The sequence below is a fragment of the Dasypus novemcinctus genome, chromosome 29, assembly GCF_030445035.2.
Source record: "Dasypus novemcinctus isolate mDasNov1 chromosome 29, mDasNov1.1.hap2, whole genome shotgun sequence".
Taxonomy (NCBI): domain Eukaryota; kingdom Metazoa; phylum Chordata; class Mammalia; order Cingulata; family Dasypodidae; genus Dasypus; species Dasypus novemcinctus.
In genome coordinates, this window is record NC_080701.1 from 5021469 (window position 1) to 5043700 (window position 22232).

General features: G+C 43.1%; 1 protein-coding gene across 2 annotated transcripts in view; it reads left to right on the forward strand.

Annotated features, from left to right (window-relative positions):
• The window catches only part of FGL1 (fibrinogen like 1), a 35209-nt gene extending 25538 nt beyond the window's left edge, over positions 1-9671 (forward strand). For both annotated transcript variants that reach the window (XM_004452071.5, XM_071212613.1), the window contains 5 exons: positions 1000-1159; positions 1399-1496; positions 5000-5088; positions 5419-5606; positions 9259-9671. In XM_004452071.5, the coding sequence (XP_004452128.1) occupies positions 1000-1159; positions 1399-1496; positions 5000-5088; positions 5419-5606; positions 9259-9418 (695 nt within the window). In that variant the 3' untranslated portion in view covers positions 9419-9671. The remainder of the gene's footprint in view (positions 1-999; positions 1160-1398; positions 1497-4999; positions 5089-5418; positions 5607-9258) is intronic.
• The last annotated feature ends 12561 nt before the right edge of the window (positions 9672-22232 follow it).

Below are 22232 nucleotides of genomic sequence, written 5' to 3' on the forward strand. Positions count from 1 at the left end.
TAAGACTATCCCAGGAGGGGGTTTTGTTTGTTCATTTGTTCGTTTGTTTTTTTGCTCTCTTTATAGTAGCCACTACTTCAACTATTCATAAATATAGCTTCCTGGACCTTTACGTGATAAAGTCCAGACCTCTATATCCTCCAAGTCTATGGGAGCCAGTGGATAATTTACTAAGACCACCAGTGGTTGAAGGAGTATTAAGTGATGACTACTTTTTGGTGACAAACAGGCAGCTATGTTTGTTTAGGTGGCTCAAGAAATACCATGGCAAAGAAGAATGCAGGGCTGAAAGGAATAGTAGAAGCTTGCCAAAACAGCAAAGAATGTGTGGACTGTTAGAAATTCCAGGGGATTACTGAAAACTCTGGTCAGATTGGGGGGTTATAATAATCTAACAAGGAGATTAGTAATTTGTGTTCATTTCCAGATGTTCAGTATGATCTATAATGCTCTAAGTCAAGAAAACTTGTATTAAATTATTAGTTTTTGGCCATATTGCTACATCCATTTTTAGCTTCTTAGGAGGTATACATTCCATTATTCTGTTTGATAAAGCTATAAGATACACTAAAATGTACTGTAATTAACTGAACACGTTATTTGTTTTTAAAATTGTTTTCTATAAAAATCAGAAATGAGAAATTGAATCCTTATTTCATTCCTTTATTACCATATCAAGGAGTCAACTGACAACTAATTAATAGCAAAGGAAATACTACTTTCTTAAAGTACAAGATGCAATTTAAGGCGTGTCTCTCCCTTGAGCACGTCTGTACCCGTCTTGGGTGTGTACTTTCACTTTCTTTCACTTTACAATAAACTTTTTTTTAAAGGTAATTACAATGGTAATTTGAAACTTTGAAAATTTATCTGTCTCTACCAGTACTAAGTAAATTTGAAAATTTATCTGTCTCTACCAGTACTAAGTAAGGTCATTCAGAGGCTTCCCTTTAAAAAAAGATACATAACAAATGTTACATTACCTTGTTTTGCAAACAGATTGTTCAGAAATTTTCAATGATGGGCATAAGCAGAGTGGATTTTACAAGATCAAACCTCTCCAGAGCCCAGAAGAATTCTCAGTTTATTGTGACATGTCCGATGGAGGAGGGTGGACTGTAATTCAGAGACGAGCTGACGGCAGTGAAAACTTTTACAGGTGTGCTCATTATGACACAATTTATTCAGAGCAGAAAATGTGAACTTTCAAATAAATTGAACCTTTTTTGTTACATACTGAAGTCTATTAATTAGCCTGAATTTCACTTATTCAAAGAGGAATCTTGAAAGTGCATTAACTAATCAAGAAAAATGGGTGTGACAGTGGAGAGGGTGGGCTCCTTGGAGACTGCAGATATCCTTTCAATTTTGCTAAAACCAACTTTTCAAATTTTTTAGAGGCTGGGATGACTATAAAAATGGCTTTGGAAATTTTGCCAAAAAAAATGGTGAATACTGGCTTGGTAATAAAAATCTTCATTTATTAACCACACAAGGTAAGCTTTTCATGATGGTAAATTCATTTGAAATGCAATAAAAACAACATTAATATGGTTTCACTAAATCGTAGGCAATAGAACTGATTCAGTAACTGCTACAATTTGCACACACAATGATCCCTTGGGGACTGTAATCCCTTTTGTTAAATGTGACTTCTTAAAACTGAGAATAGAGGAAAAGAAACTAGATCTGGATTGTATGTAGTATGGGGAATTAGCTTGCTCATATATATTTTGTGTATCTGGAAAGGAAAAGTAAATACCCTAATCATTTTTTTCCTTGCACTGAGAGCCCCAAGATTATATATACTGTATCAGTTATCTATTGCCACAATAACACTGTGCAACAAGGTACTTAAGACCAGATGGCTTAACAAGACACAAAAAGAGAAACAATATATGATCTTGCTTATGTGAAAAGTCTAGAATAAGCACATTTTATAGAGATAGACAGTAGATCACAGGCTACCGGGGGCCAGGAGTGGGAGCGCAGGGTGAGGGGAATTGGGAGTTGCTTCCTAATGGGTGCAGAGTTTCCTGTTGAGGTGATGTGGGTAACGGGTGTTGGTGATGGTAGCACAAAACTGTGACTGTAATGAATACCACTGAATTGTGCACTTAAAAATAGTTAAAAGCAGTAATGTTGAATTGTACATATATTGCCACAATAAAAAGTTAAAAAAAACTACCACTGTCCTGGCTTTCAGTGACACCCATGTGCTACTTCTCCCATGCCTGCTGGGCTGCTGGGTGCTCGTGCTGACCAGGGCTAGGTCAGCTGACGGAGCTCAGGCTGCTTAGGCACTGGCCGCCAGCTTCCTGGAGAGCTGAGGTGGCCTCGCGCCTCGGGTGGGACAAGTCCTCTGGCTCGCCTTCCAGCCAGCCACCCTGGCCAAGCAGGGTTCCGAGAGAGAGCGGAGCGTGTCAGTCTTCAGAGACATTGTCCCAGAAGTGGCACACAGTCACTTTTGCTGTGTTCTATTGGTGAACGTGAATTATAGGGCCAGCTCGGATAGCAGGGGTGAGGAAAACAGCCTTGATAATAGTTACAAAGTCACATTCCAAGGCCTGGATAAATGGAGAGGTGAAGAATTGGGGACATTTTTGCAATCAAATACCATAATACACTAGATGTCCTTTTATCCCTCATCTTTTTATTTTGAAATTATTCAAAAATACAGAAAAGTTAAAAGAAGTTTTGTTCATATATGTACCACCTTGACTCTAAATTTAGTATTTTATTACGCTAGCTTTTTCACAAATATATCCATCTAGCCAATGCTATATCCATCCATCAACCCATCTTATATTTTTACATTTCACAGTAAATTGCAGACATCTGTGCAATTCCCCCATGTTACTTTATTTTTTCTTTATGTCTTTATTAGAGAAGGTGTGTATAAAATACAGGATACCCCTATACCAGCCATTATTAACACCTGGCATTGGTGCGGCATGTTTATTACAAATGATGACAGCACGTTAATTATGGCTGTACTAATAACTACAGTCCATGGTTTAACTTATGGATCACTGTGTAGCATAGATCCGTGGGTTTTTTTGTTTGTCTGATTTCTATTCTGTCACCATATATACGAGCTAACACTTCTGCTTTGAACCACAATCAGATATATAATTCAGTGGCGTTACTTACACTCACAATGCTGTGCTACCATCGCCACCTTCCATTGCCAAGACATTTCTGTCATGCCAAACAGGAACCCTGCACACGTTCAGCCTTAACTCCCTATTCCCTACCCCCACCTCATCCCTGGTAACCTGTATTCTGGAGTCTGACTCTATGAGTTTGCTTATTCTAATTGTTTCATGCCAGGGAGCTCATACAATGTTTGGCATTTTGCATCTGGCTTACTTCACTCAGCATGGCGTCTCTTGAACCTGGATCCCTGGGCAGTGAAGAGATGCTAAAAGAGACGGTGACCTGGGTGGGGACAGTGGGTCAGGCTACGTCAAGTGCCCTAAAAAATAGTTTGTGTTACGGAAGAGATCTGAAGTCAGTGTCAGGTTTAGGTAACCGCCTAAATGGTCAGTAAGTAAATAAAACCGCAATTACAGGCCATTTCATGTATGTAATGTGGATAAAGCTATTTTCAGAGATAATTCCTAACCTTCAGTGCTTTCATGAACAAAGAATGCAGGGACAAATGCACTGACTTTTCCTTGAAATAGCACGATATATGGTTGTGGGTTGTGATAAATAAATTAAAATTTTTCAGGAGGTACTGGGGATTGAACCCAGGACCTTGGGTGTGGGAAGCAGGTGCTCAACCACTGAGCTACACCTGCTCCCCTGAGAAATACATTTTGGTACCACGAACATAGGCAGCCTGGAAACCAACTCAAAACATGAAAGGGAAGCAAATTTGTCGCTGAAGTCCGCCTGGGCACGTGATCATTAGAAAAATAACGTTTGAATTTAGAATGATGAGTAGTGGCCGAGTGTGGCCGCTTAGAGTTTTCGTAATTTTATTAAGCAATCAGATAAATATTAACATGTGAAAGAAACAGAAGCTGGTGTGATCAATTCAATGCACTGCCAGTGTGATTTAACACGAGTCAGTTTCTTGTTTTGTTTTGTGGGGTTTTTTTGGCAAAAGAAAAGGCTTTCATGAAAACTTCAGGTTCAGACTGAGCGAGGCAGCCTCCATTCCCAGGGTCCAGCAGGGGACCTTGGAACTCGGCTCCAGGGAACTCCAGGGGACAAATGTCTGGGCCCGGCAGGCACGGCAGGAACGCCCTCTGGTCTCCCCCTGCTCAGTTAACGGGGAGCCCACATCTCTCCCACCAGCCCCAGGCGTCCACCAGCTCTGGCCCCGCAGCTGCGCCTCGGAGCTGGGGGAGGCCAAGGTGCAGCTCTCTGGAGGTGTTTCTGGGGGGCGGGCAGCCTGGGACACCGCAGTCCTCCCAGGACCTGGCTGCCCGAGGGGGCTGGGCTGGGAAAAGAGGACGAGCGCGCAGTCCAGCGGGTGCCAGGGACCCTCGCCTGTGCTGGCTTGGAATGGAGGATGGCGAGAATCTAAATTCAAACCTGGCCTTAACGTCACTGTGAAATTGTGCTTATCAAAGTAGGAGGATGGGGAAGCGGATGGGGCTCAAGCGATTGGGCTCCCGCCTACCACACAGGAGGTCCCAGGTTTGGTTCCCGGTGCCTCCTGGAGAAGATGAGCAAGCCTGTGGGTGGCATGTGGGAAGCAGGTGCTCAACTGCTTAGCCACATCCACTCCACTAGCTTTCACCTTCAATAGATTACAGTAGAAATTTCCTCCTTTAAAATTTTGTTTCTAATTTTTTCAAGTGAAAATACAAAAGAAAGCGTTCATGCTGTATAAACAATAAAGTCACTGTTTCTTCTGGGAAAACTGTTGGCAGAGGAAATGGTGAAGGTGAAATCGAGCTGTGTATTGTTTTGAAACTTCAGCAGTCAAGGCCATGTCACACTGGAAAAAAAAAAACTTACAATTTCTTGTTTTGTCTTTCAGGAGACTATGCTTTAAAAATAGACCTTGCCGATTTTGAAAATAATAGCCGTTATGCACAATATAGCCATTTCAGTGTGGGCGATGAAAAGGTATTAAAGTGTTCCAAGAAGTTAAAATGGGAAATTTTGTGTCGTGTAGATGGTACCGTGATCATCTTTAAAAATTTCGACTAAGTAATGCTTTGAACGAAGGCTTTAAAACACAGTACAGTGGAGCAGGTGTCGCTCAGGGTTGAGCGCCTGCTTCGCGCCCAGGCAAGGTCCTGGGTCCCATCCCGGGTCCCTCCTTAACAAACATAACCGCTATAACCCTGAAGTTAAAAGAAATAGAAATGGCGATGGAACCCGCTCTTTTGCTTATCGACGGAGCGTATTTTCCAAGGAGGACTGCTGATCGTGGACCTGCTTCTTTGCCTTTAGAATTCCTACGTGGTGAACATCGGGGAATATTCTGGAACAGCTGGCGATTCCTTTGCGGGAAGCTTTGATCCCGAGGTGCAGTGGTGGGCGAGTCACCAGAGCATGGAATTCAGCACGTGGGACAGGGACAACGACCGCTACGCGGGGAACTGCGCGCAGGAGGAGCAGTCCGGCTGGTGGTTTAACAGGTTTGCGATCCTGAGCACAGGTGCCCCAGAAGCCACGGCACTGTTCACGGGGGGCGCCAGTTATCACGAGGGCGGCGGTTAGATGTGTGATCCAGCCTCATTAACCGATCGTCCGCATCAGGATTTCAGGGGTGAAGAATTGCTAAGGATTTCTTCACCGTGTACATTAGGAAAGCTTGAAAGATACGCCAGGGAAATAAAAAGATTGTGAAGAGACAGGCAAATCACTACTTTTACAAAGATTGTAAACTGAATTATGGGTGAAATATCTTTAACAGTAGGCCACAAACAAGTGAGGAAATAGCATTGATATAGAGAAAAATATTTTTTAGCCCTCTAATAGCAAGCTAGTACGTCATCTCTCCTACCACACAAAAATAGCCATTGCTACTGCTATAATTTTTTTTCTGGGCATTACTACTTTTCCATCATTGTGGCTTCCATTAAATCTTAAAAATTTATTTCTTTATTTATTTTAATTCCCTCCCCCTCCCCCAGTTGTCTGTTCTCTGTGTCTTTTTGCTGCGTCTTGTTTCTTTGTCCGCTTCTGTTGTCGTCAGCGGCTCAGGAAGTGTGGGCGGCGCCATTCCTGGGCAGGCTGCACTTTCTTTCGCGCTGGGCGGCTCTCCTTATGGGGCGCACTCCTTGCGCGTGGGGCTCCCCTATGCGGGGGATACCCGTGTGGCACGGCACTCCTTGCGCGCATCAGCACTGCGCATGGACCAGCTCCACACGGGTCAAGGAGGCCCGGGGTTTGAACCCTGGACCTCCCATGTGGTAGACGGACGCCCTAACCATTGGGCCAAGTCCGTTTCCCCATTAAATATTTTCATCTAGGCTTCTGCCCAAGCAGAAACGGCCCCTGAGATATTGCTGAAAGCCAGCTCACCCTCCGATTGAACGCTGCGTGGACTTTATCACTACGCTCGTTCCATTTTTAACTACACACCCTTCTCCCTTTTATTGACCTGGTACCTGCCTTCTTACAGCCCACAAGATTTTCCCTCTGTAGCTACAGAGTAAATGTAATTCTTTGCAGCAGAACTCTGCAGGCGCTGGGTGGGAAGACATTGATGGAGTGTCTCAGCATTTTCTCCTCTCTAGGCCAAAGGTCCCTGCTAGGTGCTGAGATGGTTTCTAAAAAGCTGCCTTTGTTATAATCTCAAAGTTAAGGCAGGAATGGAAACTTCACACCCAGGGTGTTATTTAAAAATAATCGGATGGGCCTTCTCTAGCTGCAAAGCAGACATGCGCAAACTGTTAGGCAATGCATAAGCTTTGGCCTTCATTTCTCTTTAAAGACATGACCACCCCCAGATTAGCTGGCCATCTAAGCTTCCCGTTCTAAAACCTTGGGCAAGTGCCTATTTCTAGAGTGTCACGTTTTCCAGTAATTGAGGAAGAATCATTTAAATTTCACGAGCCAAATTTTAACTTTTGTTAATATCGACCTTTTCAAAGATTGCAGAATCCTCTGTTTTACTGAGTAGAGGTGTACAGATGTTAACATTTTCCTTCGAATCAGGAGTCCTCCATTCTGAACATCAGTTATTGTGGCTGATTCTAGAGCTGAAGATACAGTGCAGATACAGTATGCGTGTCAACTTGCATCTCAGGAGTCATCCAAATAGCAGTTTCTCTGGATTTTGCCTATTTTAAAGTTTTGAGTCCATATAATTCTGGGCCAGCTATAAGGGGCCTGGAGCACATACAGCGGAGTGAGGCGGGCAGCATAACACAGCAATATTTCCTCTTAGCAAACAAAGACGATGACAGTCTTGTCCCAAATGGCTTTCTTGTCCTCTTTTTTAAAAAAAAAACCACATCATTGTCACCCTCTCCTCCTTTTTCTTTTCTTTGTCCTTTTACCTTAGCATTACATAAACCTCATCAGCATTATGTAAACTCACCTATTATTTATGGAGTCTTCAGCACACAGCTCTAAGGTTTATTTGAATAGAATTCCATATACAAAAGTACCAGTAAACACACATCCTTAATATTGATACCTTGAGATGGAAACCATGAGCGCGCCCAGGGGGTTGGCGTGTATGCAGGTGGCAGCCCACCCCTATGCCGACATAAGGAGAGGATTTTCTTGCCTTAAGTGGTATGGGCTCAAGGAGGACAGAGGAAGGCAGTTCAGAAGCCGCGGCTGCCCAGGAAGCCTGCGTGAGCCTTGGCGTCAACGAGGACTAGTAGTTTGTGCAGTTGGAAAAACCGGGAAAGCTGGCGAGAACGCAGATTGTTTCCAAAGCTTGCTGCGGCTCTGTCCTCGCCTGCTACTGACTGCGGGTCAACGCTCCGTCCTCTCTCTGCTTCCCCAGAGTTCTTATAATTCACATGAATGCTGGCTCCTTAGCGTCCTGTAGGCGTTCTTTGTCTACTTAGCAAACCGCGCAGGGTTGATGCTTCCCTGCTGGGCCGAGATGCTGCCTCTTCATGGGGGTCCCAGCAGCCTCCCGTTCAGTGTCCAGCCCAGGCTGTGCGAGCAACGGAGGGTGCTGGCCAGCTGGCTTCAGGAGAGCTGAGGTGTCCTTAGGCCAGCTCCCTAAGGAGACCCACAGCTCCCTAAGGAGACCTCACAGGCCAGAGTAAAAGTCTACGCAGGGTTTGTGCCTAGGAAGACAAAGGTCTGCCCAAACACATGCTCCAGAGGCTCTGCTCAGCATGCGTGACAGCCCCTGACATAAGGCGAGCTGCCAGTACCCTAACCTGGTAAGTGACCCAAGCCAACCAGCCAGGGCTGATGGGCAGATCGGATGCTTTTTTAAATTCACAACTACGAAAACTTTTAGAAATTTACTACTAGCCCTTGTAAACGTGCTCCTTATATCCCATTTGACACCTTTTCATTGTCAATAAAGAATTAAGCCGTGATTAATTTTATAGTAACACTACACAGAAAAAAAATCACATGTTCTTTTGTGTAATTTATACCTATCAAGGCAAAATGAACAGACTCTGGTGGAAGAAGGGGGACATTAAAACATTTTTGAGAACCTAGCTAACTTATCTAAATTGATGTAATAGACGGAAAAAAAAAAAAAAGAAAAAAGTGGACTCAGCAACTCAGACAAGTGATGATTGGTTGATAGCCGGGGAAACTTTAGTGGTTCAAGTTCGGTTTACTAACTCTTCATCTTAAAATGGTTGACATGTCAGTGATTTAAAGGAGAGGAAGGGCGTTTGAATTAGGAAGGCCAAGTCTTGGCGGCAGGCGGGTGGACACGCAAGGGTAAATCATCGCGGAAGGCACAAGACAGCAGCAGGGCCCCCCTTGCTGCGTGAGTCCGCACCACTCCTCCAAGTCCTTGGCTAACAGTCTCCTGAGACAGAAGAGTGTGAGGCTGAAGGTCACGAGCTCATGTTTTTATTTTGTGCAAAGGTCACTAAGAAGAGAAATGCTTATTGTTCAGTACCCTCCCAGGAGCCTGGGGTGTACCCTAAGATTTGTTGTGGCATGAAAACCACCCGCTGAAAGCACTGATCTGTTTGTAGAAATGTCTGAGCAGTTGGAAACCGATAGATGTTCTCCTTGTCTGAAAAAAATGGCAGAATTCATAGTGATAGTGGTTCGGTGATTTGCTAGCGATGTAATGGGCTGAAGCTTCGGGGTCTGATTCTCTGTCCCTTCCCTTTCGCCCACCAGGTGTCACTCTTCCAACCTGAACGGCCGGTACTACAGAGGCCCCTACTCGGCGGACACCGACAACGGGGTGGTGTGGTACACCTGGCGTGGATGGTGGTACTCTCTGAAATCTGTGGCTATGAAAATCAGGCCAAGCGATTTCATGCCGAATACCGTTTAATTGCCCCTGCCGGGCATTCGTTTTGCAATTCATCTTATTGTAAGATAATCTGCACACACTGACGATGATAGCGATTGTCATGTGTATTATTTTTCATTCTTCTCACCTGCCTTTCCTACTTCATTTACTTTTCAGTAATGCAACTCTGAGATAGTCACCAAATAAACGTAGAGAGGAATATTGATTGAATTCAATGTTGGTTGAATGATGACAGCTTACATTGTACCAATAATAAAAAGCATGCCGTATAATAGTCTATGACTTGGGAGATAACATCATCATAAATGCAAAATAAACTGTGAATGCCCTCCACAAAAACACAATGCCCAAACCAGCACATAACGGACTGCCAAATCAACTATGTGGACAATTGAACTTAGGAGGTGGAATCTGAACTCAGGTCTCTGGCGACACGGCTGGGACTCAAGCATGACTGAGGATCCTGAGCATCACAAAACTCTTCCTGGTGTTCAGTCAGGCCAAACACTCCTTTCACATGTCCTGCATTACTTCTTCAGCCAGTACCGTGAGTCGCATCAGCCCCACTCCACAGAGCTAGGAACTGCAGATCTGAGATCTGGCGACTTGCTCAAATTTAAAAAGCTCAGATCTTTGTTTTGGCTTTGCCACAACCCCCTTAGCTTCTTCTGGACAGGACGTGGGTAGGTAGAGAAGTGGGAGAGAAGCTTTCAAGGAAGAATAAAAGCATGAGTAAAGGCAAGATATTCCAAAAAATATTCACCGAGCGCCAACTCTGTGTCAGGCACAGGGGTATGGTGCGAGTCCACGGGGAGCTTAGTCTTTTGATAAAGACACGTACCAGCCACATAATCACGCAAGTGTAAACAATTTAAAATGCTGATAAGTAGGAAGGAAAAGTACGTGGCTAGGGCATGGAGAGCAGGGGCGTCTGGCCTGGTTTGGGGAGAGAGGGCCAAACGCGTCCCTGGAGAAATCCCCTTTGAGCTGAGGCCCCTGAGTCGGGTGTGTTTTGGGTGCAGAGCTTGTTCCAGGCAGAGGGAGCCACGTGCAGGAAGTACAAGAAGCAGGAAATTGTGTGCAAAGGAGAGAAGACTGGAGGCACAGGACAGCGCAGGGATTTGAACCAAGCATTCGGCCACTCAAGAGCTGTGGGACCTCGGATGGTTACTTAACTTCTCTGAGCCCTGGCTTTCTCATCCGTAAAAGGAAGAGAATAATAGTACCTGCCTCCTGGGGTTGTTTTGAGGACGAAGTAAAGCGAGCTCTTAGAATAATGCCTTGGGAAACGGACTTTGGCCCAGTGGTTAGGGCGTCCGTCTACCATATGGGAGGTCCGCGGTTCAAACCCCGGGCCTCCTTGACCCGTGTGGAGCTGGCCATGCGCAGCGCTGATGCGCGCAAGGAGTGCCGTGCCACGCAGGGGTGTCCCCCGCGTAGGGGAGCCCCACGCGCAAGGAGTGCGCCCGTGAGGAAAGCCGCCCAGCGCGAAGGAGGGAGCAGCCTGCCCAGGAATGGCGCCGCCCACACTTCCCGTGCCGCTGACGACAACAGAAGCGGACAAAGAAACAAAAGCAGACAAAGAAACAAGACGCAACAAATAGACACCAAGAACAGACAACCAGGGGAGGGGGGGGAGATTAAATAAATAAATAAATAAATAAATAATAATTTAAAAAAAAGAATAATGCCTTGCACAAAGTTCAGTGTTGAGTGTGGGCTAGCGAAGTTAGCAGGTGTAAAAGGATGAGGACAAGAGGTGGCTTTGAGGTGATTTGTCCCACAGGAGGTGCGGGTCACTTGTCCTTTGCCCTCTAAACCGTTGTTTCCCAAAGCAGTCCTTCTCACAGGGGTCTGCGAACACCCGTGCCGCCTGGGATCGGGTGGAGAGGCAGATTCTGGTTCTGGCGGTTCCCTAACAAGCCTCCAGGTGAGGCGGTGGTGCTGCTCTAGGGGCGCTCACCTGGTGTCTCCCCAAGTTCCAGGAGTTGCCTAGAGTAGGACGCCTTTTTATAGCTGGCGAGCAGAGTCAGACGCCCGGCTGTCCCCACAAACAGGGACTGACCCATCCCGTGTGACAGAGCTCAGGAGCCTTGGCTCATGCTCTGCGGCGGGGGCTCTTGGCCAGGGGCCGTGGGCTTGAACCACAATTGGGACAAACGTTCTTCTCGTGGGCACGTGTGGGTGCGACCTATATATTAAAGAGCGCACAGTCCAGTGTGGACTTAGTAAGGGGTCCGTGGCTTTGCCCTCACGGGCAGAGGGTCCTGGCACAAAGAAGGCCGGGAGCCCCTGCTCTCCAGCCTCGGGGCCGCGGCCTGTGCAGGTCTCCAGCCCCTTCCTCGAAGCCCCGCTGCCTGCGGCAGGGCCTGCGCCAAGTCCACGTCGCAGCCCGCGAGGAGGGCGCGGCGCAGCAGCTGCAGCGCCTGCCTCGATGGCCAGAAGCGCACTCCGTCCGGCAGTGAGAGGAGGAATGAGAGTGTCTCCATCGACCGTCTCTGCAGAGGAGCAGGCAGGAGAGGACGGTGTGTCACCAGGCCTGAGGAGACAGTGTTCCACACTTGTGCAAGCTGTGCCGGGGCACCAGTGCCAAGTTTAAGTGCAAGTGTCACTTGCTCAAGTAGCGTCTGGGGGACTTGCACAATGAGATCAAAAGAGAGAGAGCTTTTGAAGGAGGCAAACATGATTCCATAGAGAAGCGGAGGAGAGCTAAGCAAGTGGGGCCGTCCCCAAATCTCAGTCTAATAGTGTCCAATGTGGAAGGAGAGAGAAAAAAGTTAAATTCCATAAAAAGATGCAAGAGGCAGAATTCTAATGAGATACCGTTGGATTTAGCGATAACGCCATTTGTGCTCTGAAGCTCGTGTCAATGGAAAGATGGTGAGAAAGGCTGGAAAGTACGAAGTCGAGTCAATCAGAATAGCTTGATCGTTTGAGGAGTGTGGATGTGAGAAAGGGAAACGGGACGAGCTTCATGGGAGCCACAAGTATCGGGAAGACTCCATCCTATAAAACAAACTCCTCTGAAATCTCACCATTAGACAGTTATTAGGCTTGATCACTCTTTAAAATGCATATATGGGGAAACAGACTTGGCCCAGTGGTTGGGGCGTCCACCTACCATATGGGAGGTCCAGGGTTCAAACCTATGGGTGTTCCTTGATAAAAGGAAGCCAAACTGCATGATTAATTTATTCCTAGATTATAAAATATCCCCATAGAAAATTTGCAAATCCAAAGATACATAAAGAAAAAGAAAAAGACCAAACACTATCACCAACCAGTCACAAACCCTGTTAATGTCTTGGGCTGTTTCATTAGTTTTGTTTTTCCTATGTTTTGTGCACAATAGTTGAAATCATACTTGAGGTAAAATTTAATATAGTGCTATTTTTAAATATTATAATTTAACTACACCCTCAGGTTATGAAAATTTATTTTCATACGTAATTTGGAAAGGTCTATAAGACACCATCATACGGTTAGTCTCACAATTTTTGATCATTTTGAATTTTAGGCTATTTCCAATTATTTCTTAAAATAAATAATGCTATAAAAAGCATTTCCATACAAAGGTTTTTTTTTTCCTTCCTTTCTGCTTTCCTCTCTTTATTGAATTGTTGAATGATTGAATTATTTTTAAAATAAACTGCAAAAGTGGAATTACTGAATTCCTTTCCCAAAGTGTGTGTTAGTTTGGCTCTCTCCAGCAGTATAAGAATGTAGGTTTAACCACAGAGATGTCTTCATCCCAAATGTTCAAAGGTTTGTGTTTTCTATTGGAAATTATTTTCAAAATTTCCATCATTTTGGAACTTCATTTAAACTTTATTTTATAAGCTTTTAAAAACCTTCTATAACCATCATCCTAATGGAACTAATATTTGACTCTTCTAAATCACCACAGGCAAGTCGTTTTATCCTCTTGGGAAACATGCTGTCAGTTTGATCTGATCATTCAATAACCAATTATTGAGCATTTACTGTGTGTCAGGTGCTGTGCAAAAGCAAAGTGACACAGTGAAGAACGTGCAGTTCCTGCCCTAAGAACTGGGCAGTCTGGTTGGGGAAAAAGGCAAGTAAACATGTGAGCAGCAACTCCATTCTGAGTGATAGACAAGATGGTTTTGTACTTAGTTATTACCATGGAAAGCTGGTGTGAAGGTCAATTTTATGTGTCAACTTGGCGAGGCTGTGGTGTCCAGTTGTTTGGTCCAGCAAGCATGGCTTGATTATTACAGTGAGGGCATTTTGTAAATAGGTTTGCATCTACAGTCCATTGCTTGCATCTATTGGCTGCATCTACAGTCAACACAGAAGACTGTCCTCAGCAATGAGGAGAGTCCCCTCATCTAATCACTGGGGGTCTTAAAAGCCAGAACTGAGGATTTCAGCAGACAGAAAGGGTAATTTCTGCCTTTTCTTCAGCCAGCCAGCTTCTCCTTGGGAATTCAACTTGACCAACATCGGAGATTCTAACTTGTGGTCTGCTGTACAGAATTTGGACTGGCCAATCCCAGTGGTCACTTGAGCCAATTTCTATAGTAAATCTCTTTTTATATATAGACTGTTCTAATTCTCTGGAGAGCCCTGACTAACACGTCTAGAGTTCAACATGTTAGTCTATTTAAACCCCGAGACTGCTAGGGGTTTAAATCTTATCTTTGCCAATTTTTAGGAGGCCAATTACTTTCCAGCTCCGTGTTGCTGGGAGTTCACGTCTCTAACACGTGAATACTATTCTAATCATCTCGTGGTGGTGTCGTGAGGATGGCCACGTAGAATAGTCAGGTTCTCCATGGAACAGAAGCAACAGGAGATTTCTGTAAATAATATCAGATTTCATAAAATTCTTTCATGTGACCGTGGGGATGCACAAGTCCAGGTTCCCCAGGCAGGCTGCAAACCAGGGGCTCCGATGAAGGTCCTTGACGAGTTCCCAGGAGACACTCGCTGTCCTGAGGCTGAGCTGGAAATTCTCTGAAGGCTGAAATCACTTCCCCTTTTAAGGCATGCAACAGATTGGATAAAATGCCACTCATTGCTGAGGGCATCTCCTTGGTTGATTATAGATGTCATCAGCCATCAGTGCAATAAACTCACTGGTGACTAAAGTCCATAAATGTCCTTATAGTACAGTTAGCCCAGTGCCTGCTTGACCAAACAGCTGGGTCCAATTACCAGGCTGAGCTGACCCATTAACCTAACCATCACACCACGCTCAGCACATACTAAAGTTCCATAAATACTTGCTTTGATTATGATGATGACCACAACAGAAAAGAGGAAGATAATAAAAGAAGGCTGGGGAGGGTGTTGTAGGAAACTCACTGAGACATGGTGGCATGAGAAGGAGGACAACCTCAGAGAGAGTTTATCGGGGTGAGATAACACATAAGATGAGCTACGAGTCTCTGTAAACAATGCAGGGCAGGTTTTTAATATTACTGGTATCTAAAATAGTTTTTAAAATTACAAGTTGAAGACCTGATTTAGAAAATACCTGGTCCAAGGATCTCTAACTTGGATCCAAGAAAGTCTTAGATTTTGACAAGTGTCTCAGGTCCACTTCAGGGAACAAGACAATCTCCTTTTTCCTTTCCTCCAGCACAGTTTTTATCTATTTTATATCTTTTAGTTCCGCAATAATACTTTATTTTGTTTGTTTGAGAAAAGGAAGAGTTTCATCTCTAAAATAAGATTTAGCCCTCTCCTTCATTATACGGATGAAGAAAGTTTCTGCATTTGTCATCTGACAGATGTTTCTGGGGAAATAGCACTCTCCCAACAAGCATTGTGAACCCCGGCTCTCTAATGAATGTCAGCACTTTTTTTTTAGAATACTGCCTTAAAAAGCATAAACTCCCGGCAAAAACTGTGCCCTGCGGTGGCCAAGTCCAAGAGAAACTTCAGCTTTCTAAAGTGTGAAAGAGGGAAGTAAGCTTTCAGTCATAACATGCCGACTTAATCTCGGAGAGAAAATGACACAGGGCCCTGTTTCCTTAATTTAACCCGGGGGTGTTGGCACTGTTCGTAGTTTCTGGGTCTTTCTAATTATAGTTGCATGGCATAACATAGTTTCCACCAGCTCGTGTGACAAGAAGAATATTTAGCATTTGACATTATCAAAGGCCTTTCCAGCCTGAACTAATTAAATCATACAATTCCAACCACCTGAGACAGAAAGTAGTATTATCTAGGTTTTATAGACACAAAACACTTCAAAAGAAGTTTCTTCAAGTTCATAAAGCAATTGGAATGGGGCCAGGAGAATTCCTTAGAAGAAGTAGATTTTTCAGTTCGTTAGAAGATGACAACTTTACACAGACTGTTTAGAGTTAGGGGTGATTTGTTTTTTTTCCTTAGGCGGTGAAACAGATTTCCCTTTGTTGGGTCCGGCTGACTGTTTGGTTTCTGCTGTGGCTTCTTTCCCAGAAGGAATGATTATACCCTCAAGAATTATCATGCACGTCATAATTCTTTGGCATACCAGGTAGTTTTGGAGCTCTTAAAGATGGCTAACATATGCCAGCTGTTTTCTCTCTTCTATGCTTCTTTATTACACCTACAGAATCTCTTTTCAGTTGAGTGATATTAAAACACAGAGCTCTTTAAATGTTAAATGAAACTTCGTAAAAGTCAGCTAGTTATAAAAGCTCCACTGTTACTTTCTTGTGCCCAAGTCATTGAGATTTTTAGGAATCACATATTCCTCTAAAAAGAACCTTATGGCCCTTTTTGTTTTTCCACTAGTGGGTTTTTTTTTTTAAGATTAAAAAATGGCACATATTTCCCTCGGTTTGAGAAAGTAAAATTTGAAACAACACTAGATATCTTAGTGGTGGAACATCAACATCCACTTGCAACTTTTATGCTTCTCTAATAGCAGTGGTTCAAAAGGACACTGCCTCCTCATGCATTGCTCAGGTTGAAGGGACAGAATGTTATATATTTAAAATAGTACAGCACTTTTCTAAAAAGTCAAGAGGTGACAGCGGGAAGATGGTGGAGCTGGAGCCCCAGCACTCAGTCCTACCACCAAAACAACGATGGAACAGGCCCCAGGCAGAACGGCCTGAAACAGCTATTTTGAAACTCCAGAGGCCAGAAGAACACTGTACAGAACTGAGGGAAGAGCAGGAGGAGGAGGCTGAGAAAGTGCAGTAAAGAACACAAGTTGCTCCCTCCACACGGCTGCCGGAGCCCACCTCCCATTCTCCTGTCAGGCTGCCATGAGTCCAGGCCCCTGGCTAGCTCACGGGTGACAGAAAGGGACACAAAGCTCCTCTGCCAAGAACAGGAGTGGGCATGACTGATTACTGATCACAGCTTTTTTTTTCTTTAAGATTTTTTTATTCTCCCCTCCCCGCTCCCCCCATTGTCTGCTGTGTCCATTCGCTGTGTGTTCTTCTGTGTCTGCTTGTATTCTCATAAGGCAGTTCCGGGAACCGTTCCTGAGTGGGACAGAGGCGATTACTCTCTTGCGCCACCTCAGCTTCCTGTTCTGCTGCGTCATCTTCTTTTCTCTCCTGTGGTCTCTTGTTGCGTCATCTTGCTGCGCCAGCTCTCCGTGTTGGCCGGCACTCCTGCGAGGGGCGGCTTTCCTACGTGGGACGGCATTCCCAAGCAGGGAGGCACTCCTGTGCGGGGCGGCATTTCCACGTGGGCGAGCTCTCCACATGGGCCAGCTTGCCCTCACATGGGCGAGCTCTCCACATGGGCCAGCTTGCCCTCACCGGGAGGCCCTGGGCATCGAACCCTGGACCTCCTCTATGGTAGACGGGAGCCCAAGTGGTTGAGCCACATCCGCTTCCCATGAGCGCAGCTTTTGATGAGCAAGTCTGGATTGCTGGGGACCCAGCTTCAAGGGCAGCGATGACTCATTCTGCCTGGACACAAGTGATGGCAGCCATTATATCAACCCCCTCTGGACAGGAGCAGCGGTGGCAGTGGAGAGGTAGAGATGCTGTGCTTCCTCTCGGCTATGGGGAACAGTTACTTGAAGGGCTGCATTTGCTGGGAGTCATTGGAGAAATCCTTGGAGCCCTCCCTGATCACCTCCCCAAGGCACGTCAGAGCCCATCTGTGCCCCCGTCTTGGGTCCTTGGACCTATTTTCACTGGGAAAGACTGACTTGGGAAGGTTCTCTCTGGTGTGCTCCTTCTCCCAGAATTTGTCCCCCAGGTAAAAGCAGTACGAGACAACAAAAGGATTATAAAAAACTACGGAGACAGATGGTCTTTGGCAAAAGCCTGTCTACTTCAAACACCCAGCAGAGAGGGAGGTCTGCCACCTGGGAAACAGAGGGAACAGACAAACTCCTGTACACAGGAAACTCCAAAACAAATAACAAGCAACGTTCCAGGACAAGACAGAGGCCCAGAAAAACAGGGAAAACCCTATGCATTGCATTTGCCTTGGGCAGTCCTTCCTGATAGGAGGGCTGAAACTCAAGAAAATCTCTGTCTTATCACTGGCTGGTTACAAAATCAGGAAACATACATCTCACAGGATAAATCCCAGAGTTAACATTTAAAAATATAAAAACACGCTGTGAAACAGAAGAGTAAAAGGAGAGAGAGAGAGAGACAGAGACAGAGACAGAGAGAGAGAGACAGAGACAGAGAGAGACAGAGAAAGAGAGAGAGAGAGAAATGGGAAGTGATAGCCCACCCAAAGGGAAAGGATAAAAATCCAGAAAGTACCAATGATGAAGATGAGAATATGGACATGACGAAAAAAAAAAAAAAAGCCTTTAAAAAATGTTCTTAAAAATGCCCAAGGAGTTGAAGGAAAATATAGAGAAAGAATTAAAAGATATCAGGGAAACAATGAATAAGCAATATGAGAGTCTTAGTAAAGGGACAGAACATTTAAAAAGGAATCAAACAGGATAAATGGAGTAGAAGACCATAATAACTGAAATGAGAAATGTCCAGGAAGATTTCAAGAGAAGACTGGAGGTGGCATAAGAAAGAATCAGTGAACTGGAAGACAAGACACTGGAAATGAGTCAGGCTGAGGAGCAGAAAGAAAAAAGAAATTCTAAAAATGGAAATGGCTTAAGAGACCCTCAGGACACCATCAAACATATTAATATATGCATTATGGTTAGCCCAGAAGAAAAAGAAAGAGGGAAAGGGCAGAAGGAATAGTCAAAGAAATAATGACAAAGAAATTCCCAAACTTAGCAAAATACATGAATATGCACATCCAAGAGGTTCAGAGAACACTAAACAGATGCATATGAAGAAAAACACACCCCATCATATAGTGATCTCACTATCAAGTGCAAAGGACAAGGAGAGAGTTCTGAAAGCTGAAAGAGAAAAGCAACGTGTTACATACAAGGGATCCCCAATTAGAGTGAGTGTTGATTCACATGAGAAACCATGGAGGAAAGAAGGCAGTGGGTTGAAATAGTTAAAGTGCTGAAAAACAACTGCCCACCTAGAATTTGATATCTGATGTTTTCTTCCAAAAATAAGGGAGACTTGAAGACATTTCCAGATAAACAACAGCTGAGGGATTCATCACCTGTAGACCTGCCCTACAAGCAGTGCTAAAGGGAGTTCTTCAGACTGAAAGGAAAGGGCACTAGACAGAGGCATAAAGAAAGAAAAACCTGTGATTAGGTAATCATTTGGGTAATTTCAGATGCCAGAATTATTGTAGTATATTGTTTGGTATGTAACTCCCCTTCTTATTTCCTACAGGAACTAAATTGCAAATGCATAAGAAGTAATGAAAAATCTAGGTTTTTGGACATACAATGTGCAAAGACATAAGTGATAACATACAAAAAATGTGGGGGACAGAAGAGTACAGGAAAAATATATGTGCATGCTACTGAAGCTAAGTTGGCACCAAACCATATATGATTGTTTTATGTTTAGGATGTTAAATTTTAACCCCATGGTACCACAAGGGAAATAGATGAAGAATATATTCTGATAGAAATGAGAAGTCACACAATATGGTAAAACACAAAAAAGTAAATAATATGATTAGGCATTAACAGAAGTTAGGAAGAAAAAAAGGTATAAAACATACAAAGATTAAATAGCAAAATGGCAGAAGAAAGTCCTGTATTATCAGTAGTGACTTTAAATGTAAATGGATTAAACTCCCCAGTCAAAAGGCAGAGATTGGCAGAATGGATTTTAAATTAAGCAAACACTGACTGATTTGAAGGGAGAAATTGAAGGTTCTACATTAATAGCTGGAGATTTTAATACACTACTCTTGATAATGGGTTGAATATCTAGTCAGAAGTTCAATAAGGAACTACAAGACATGAATGATACCCTAAACCAACTAGACCTAAAAGACACTTAAAGGACACTTTACCCAACAAAAATATAATACACATTCTTCTTGAGTGCACATGGATCATTCTCCAGGATAGACCATATGTTGGGTCACAAAGCAAGTCTCAAGAAATTAAAAAATATTGAAATCATGTAATGTATATTCTTCAACCATAATGGAATGAAGCTAGAAGTCAATAACAGAGGGAGAAATGGAAACTTCAAATATATGTGGAAATTAGGCAATGTGCTCTTAAATAATCCATGGGTAAAGAGGAAATCACGAGCAAAATTATGAAATATCTTGAGACAAATGCATATGAAAATACAAGATACCAAAGTCTGTGAAGGCAGTGCTGAGAGGAAAATTTATAGGTCTAAATGCTTACATTAAAAAAGAAGAAAGACTTCGGATAAGAGATCTAACCTCAAAACTGAAGACATAGAAAAAGAAGAGCAAACTAAACTGCAAGTGAGCAGAAAGAAGGAAATAAAGATTAGAGCAGAGATAAATGAAGCAGAAATTTAAAAAACAATAGAGATATCAAATAAATAATAGTTCTTTGAAAAGTTCAATAAAATTGACAAACCTAGACAGACATAGGAAAAAAAAGAGAGGATACAAATAATAAAAAATCATAAATGAAAAGGGGGACATTACTACTGACCCTGATGAAACACAAAGGAGTATAAGAGAATTCTATGAACAACTGTATACCAATAAATTAGATAACCTAGATGAAATGGACTAATTCTTAGAAACATACAAACTACCTACATTGACTCAAGATTAAATAGAAGATGGCAACAAATCAAATACTAGAAAAGAGACTGAATTAGTAGTAGAAAATCTCCCCCAAAAGAAAAGCCTAGGACTGGATGGCTTCACAGGGGAATTCTATCAAACATTCCAAGAAGACATAATTCCAATTCTGCTCAAACTCTTCTAAAAAATTGAAAAGAGGTAACATTCCCTAATTCATTCTATGAGGCCAACATCACCCTTATACTAAATCCATATAAAGAAACCACAAGAAAATAAAACTACAGAGCAATATCTCTTATGAATATAGATGCAAAAATCCTCAACAAAATATGAGGAAATCAAATCCAACAGCATATTAAAAAAATTATATGCCATGATCAAGTAGGATTAAAAAATCATTAGTGTAATATACCACAATAATAAAATGAGGGGAAAAAGTATGATCATCTCAATTGAAGCAGAAAAGATATTTGACAAACTGGCCAAAATGTTGATAAAAACATAACAGTAGGAATAGAAGGAAACTTCCTCAATGTGATCAAGGGCTTTATATGAAAAGCCCACAGCTAACATCCTACTTAACAGTGAAAGACTGAAAGCTTTCTTTCTAAGACCAGGAATAAGACAACGATGCTCGCTATCACGAATGTTGTTCGACATTGTATTGGAAGTTCTTACAAGAGCAGTTAGGCAAGAAAGAGAGATAAAAGGCATCCAAACTGGAAAGGAAGGAGTAAAACTTCCCCTATTTATATGTGTATTGTCCAACCACATCTATTTGCAGATGACATGATCCTATGTACCGAAAATCCTGAAAAATCTACATGGAAGCTCCTAGAGCTAATAAATGAATTCTGCAAAGTGGCAGAGAACAAGATCAATACCCCCCAAAAATCAGCAGTGTTTTTATACACAAACAATGAACAATCAGAAGAAACAAAGAAAAAAATCACAATAGAATAAAATATCCAAGAATAAATCAAGCCAAGGATGTAAAGTACTTATATACAGAAAACTATAAAACATTGCTGAAGGAAATCAAAGAAGACCCAAATAAATGGAAGGACAGTCCATGTTCATGGATTGGAAGACTAAATATTGTTATGACGTGAATCCTACCCAAAGTAATTTATAGATTCAGTGTAACTCCAATCAAAATTTCAACAACTTTCTTTGCAGAAATGGAAAAACCAATCATCAAATGTATACAGAAGGATAAGGGGTCCTAAATAGCTAAAGCCATCTTGAAATGAAGAATGAAGTTGGAGGATTCACATTTCCTGATCCCTATCTTAAAACTTATTACAAAGCCATGGTAATCACAGTATCAGCACAAGGACAGGTATATAGACCAGCAGAGTCGACTTGAGAGCTCAGAATCAACCCTCACACTTATGACCAACTGATTTTTGACACGGTAACAAAGACCAATCAATTGGGGGAGAATAGTATCTTCAACAAATGGTGCTGGGAAAACTGGATCTCCATTTGGGAAAAAAAAAAAAAAAAGAAGGACCTCTACCTCACACCATATACAAAAATCAACGCAAAATGGATAAAAAAACTAAACTAAACTAAATATAAGAACCAGAACTCTCAAACTCCTGAAAAATAAAGTAGGGAAGCATCTTCAGGACCTTGTGTTAGGAAAGGTTTCAGATGTTGTGGGCTTTTTCAGCCAACAAAACCACTTTCAAATTGTAGTTGGTGAAAGATTTTTCAGTACTATTTAAAAGAGACCATCTTGAATCTGTATAAT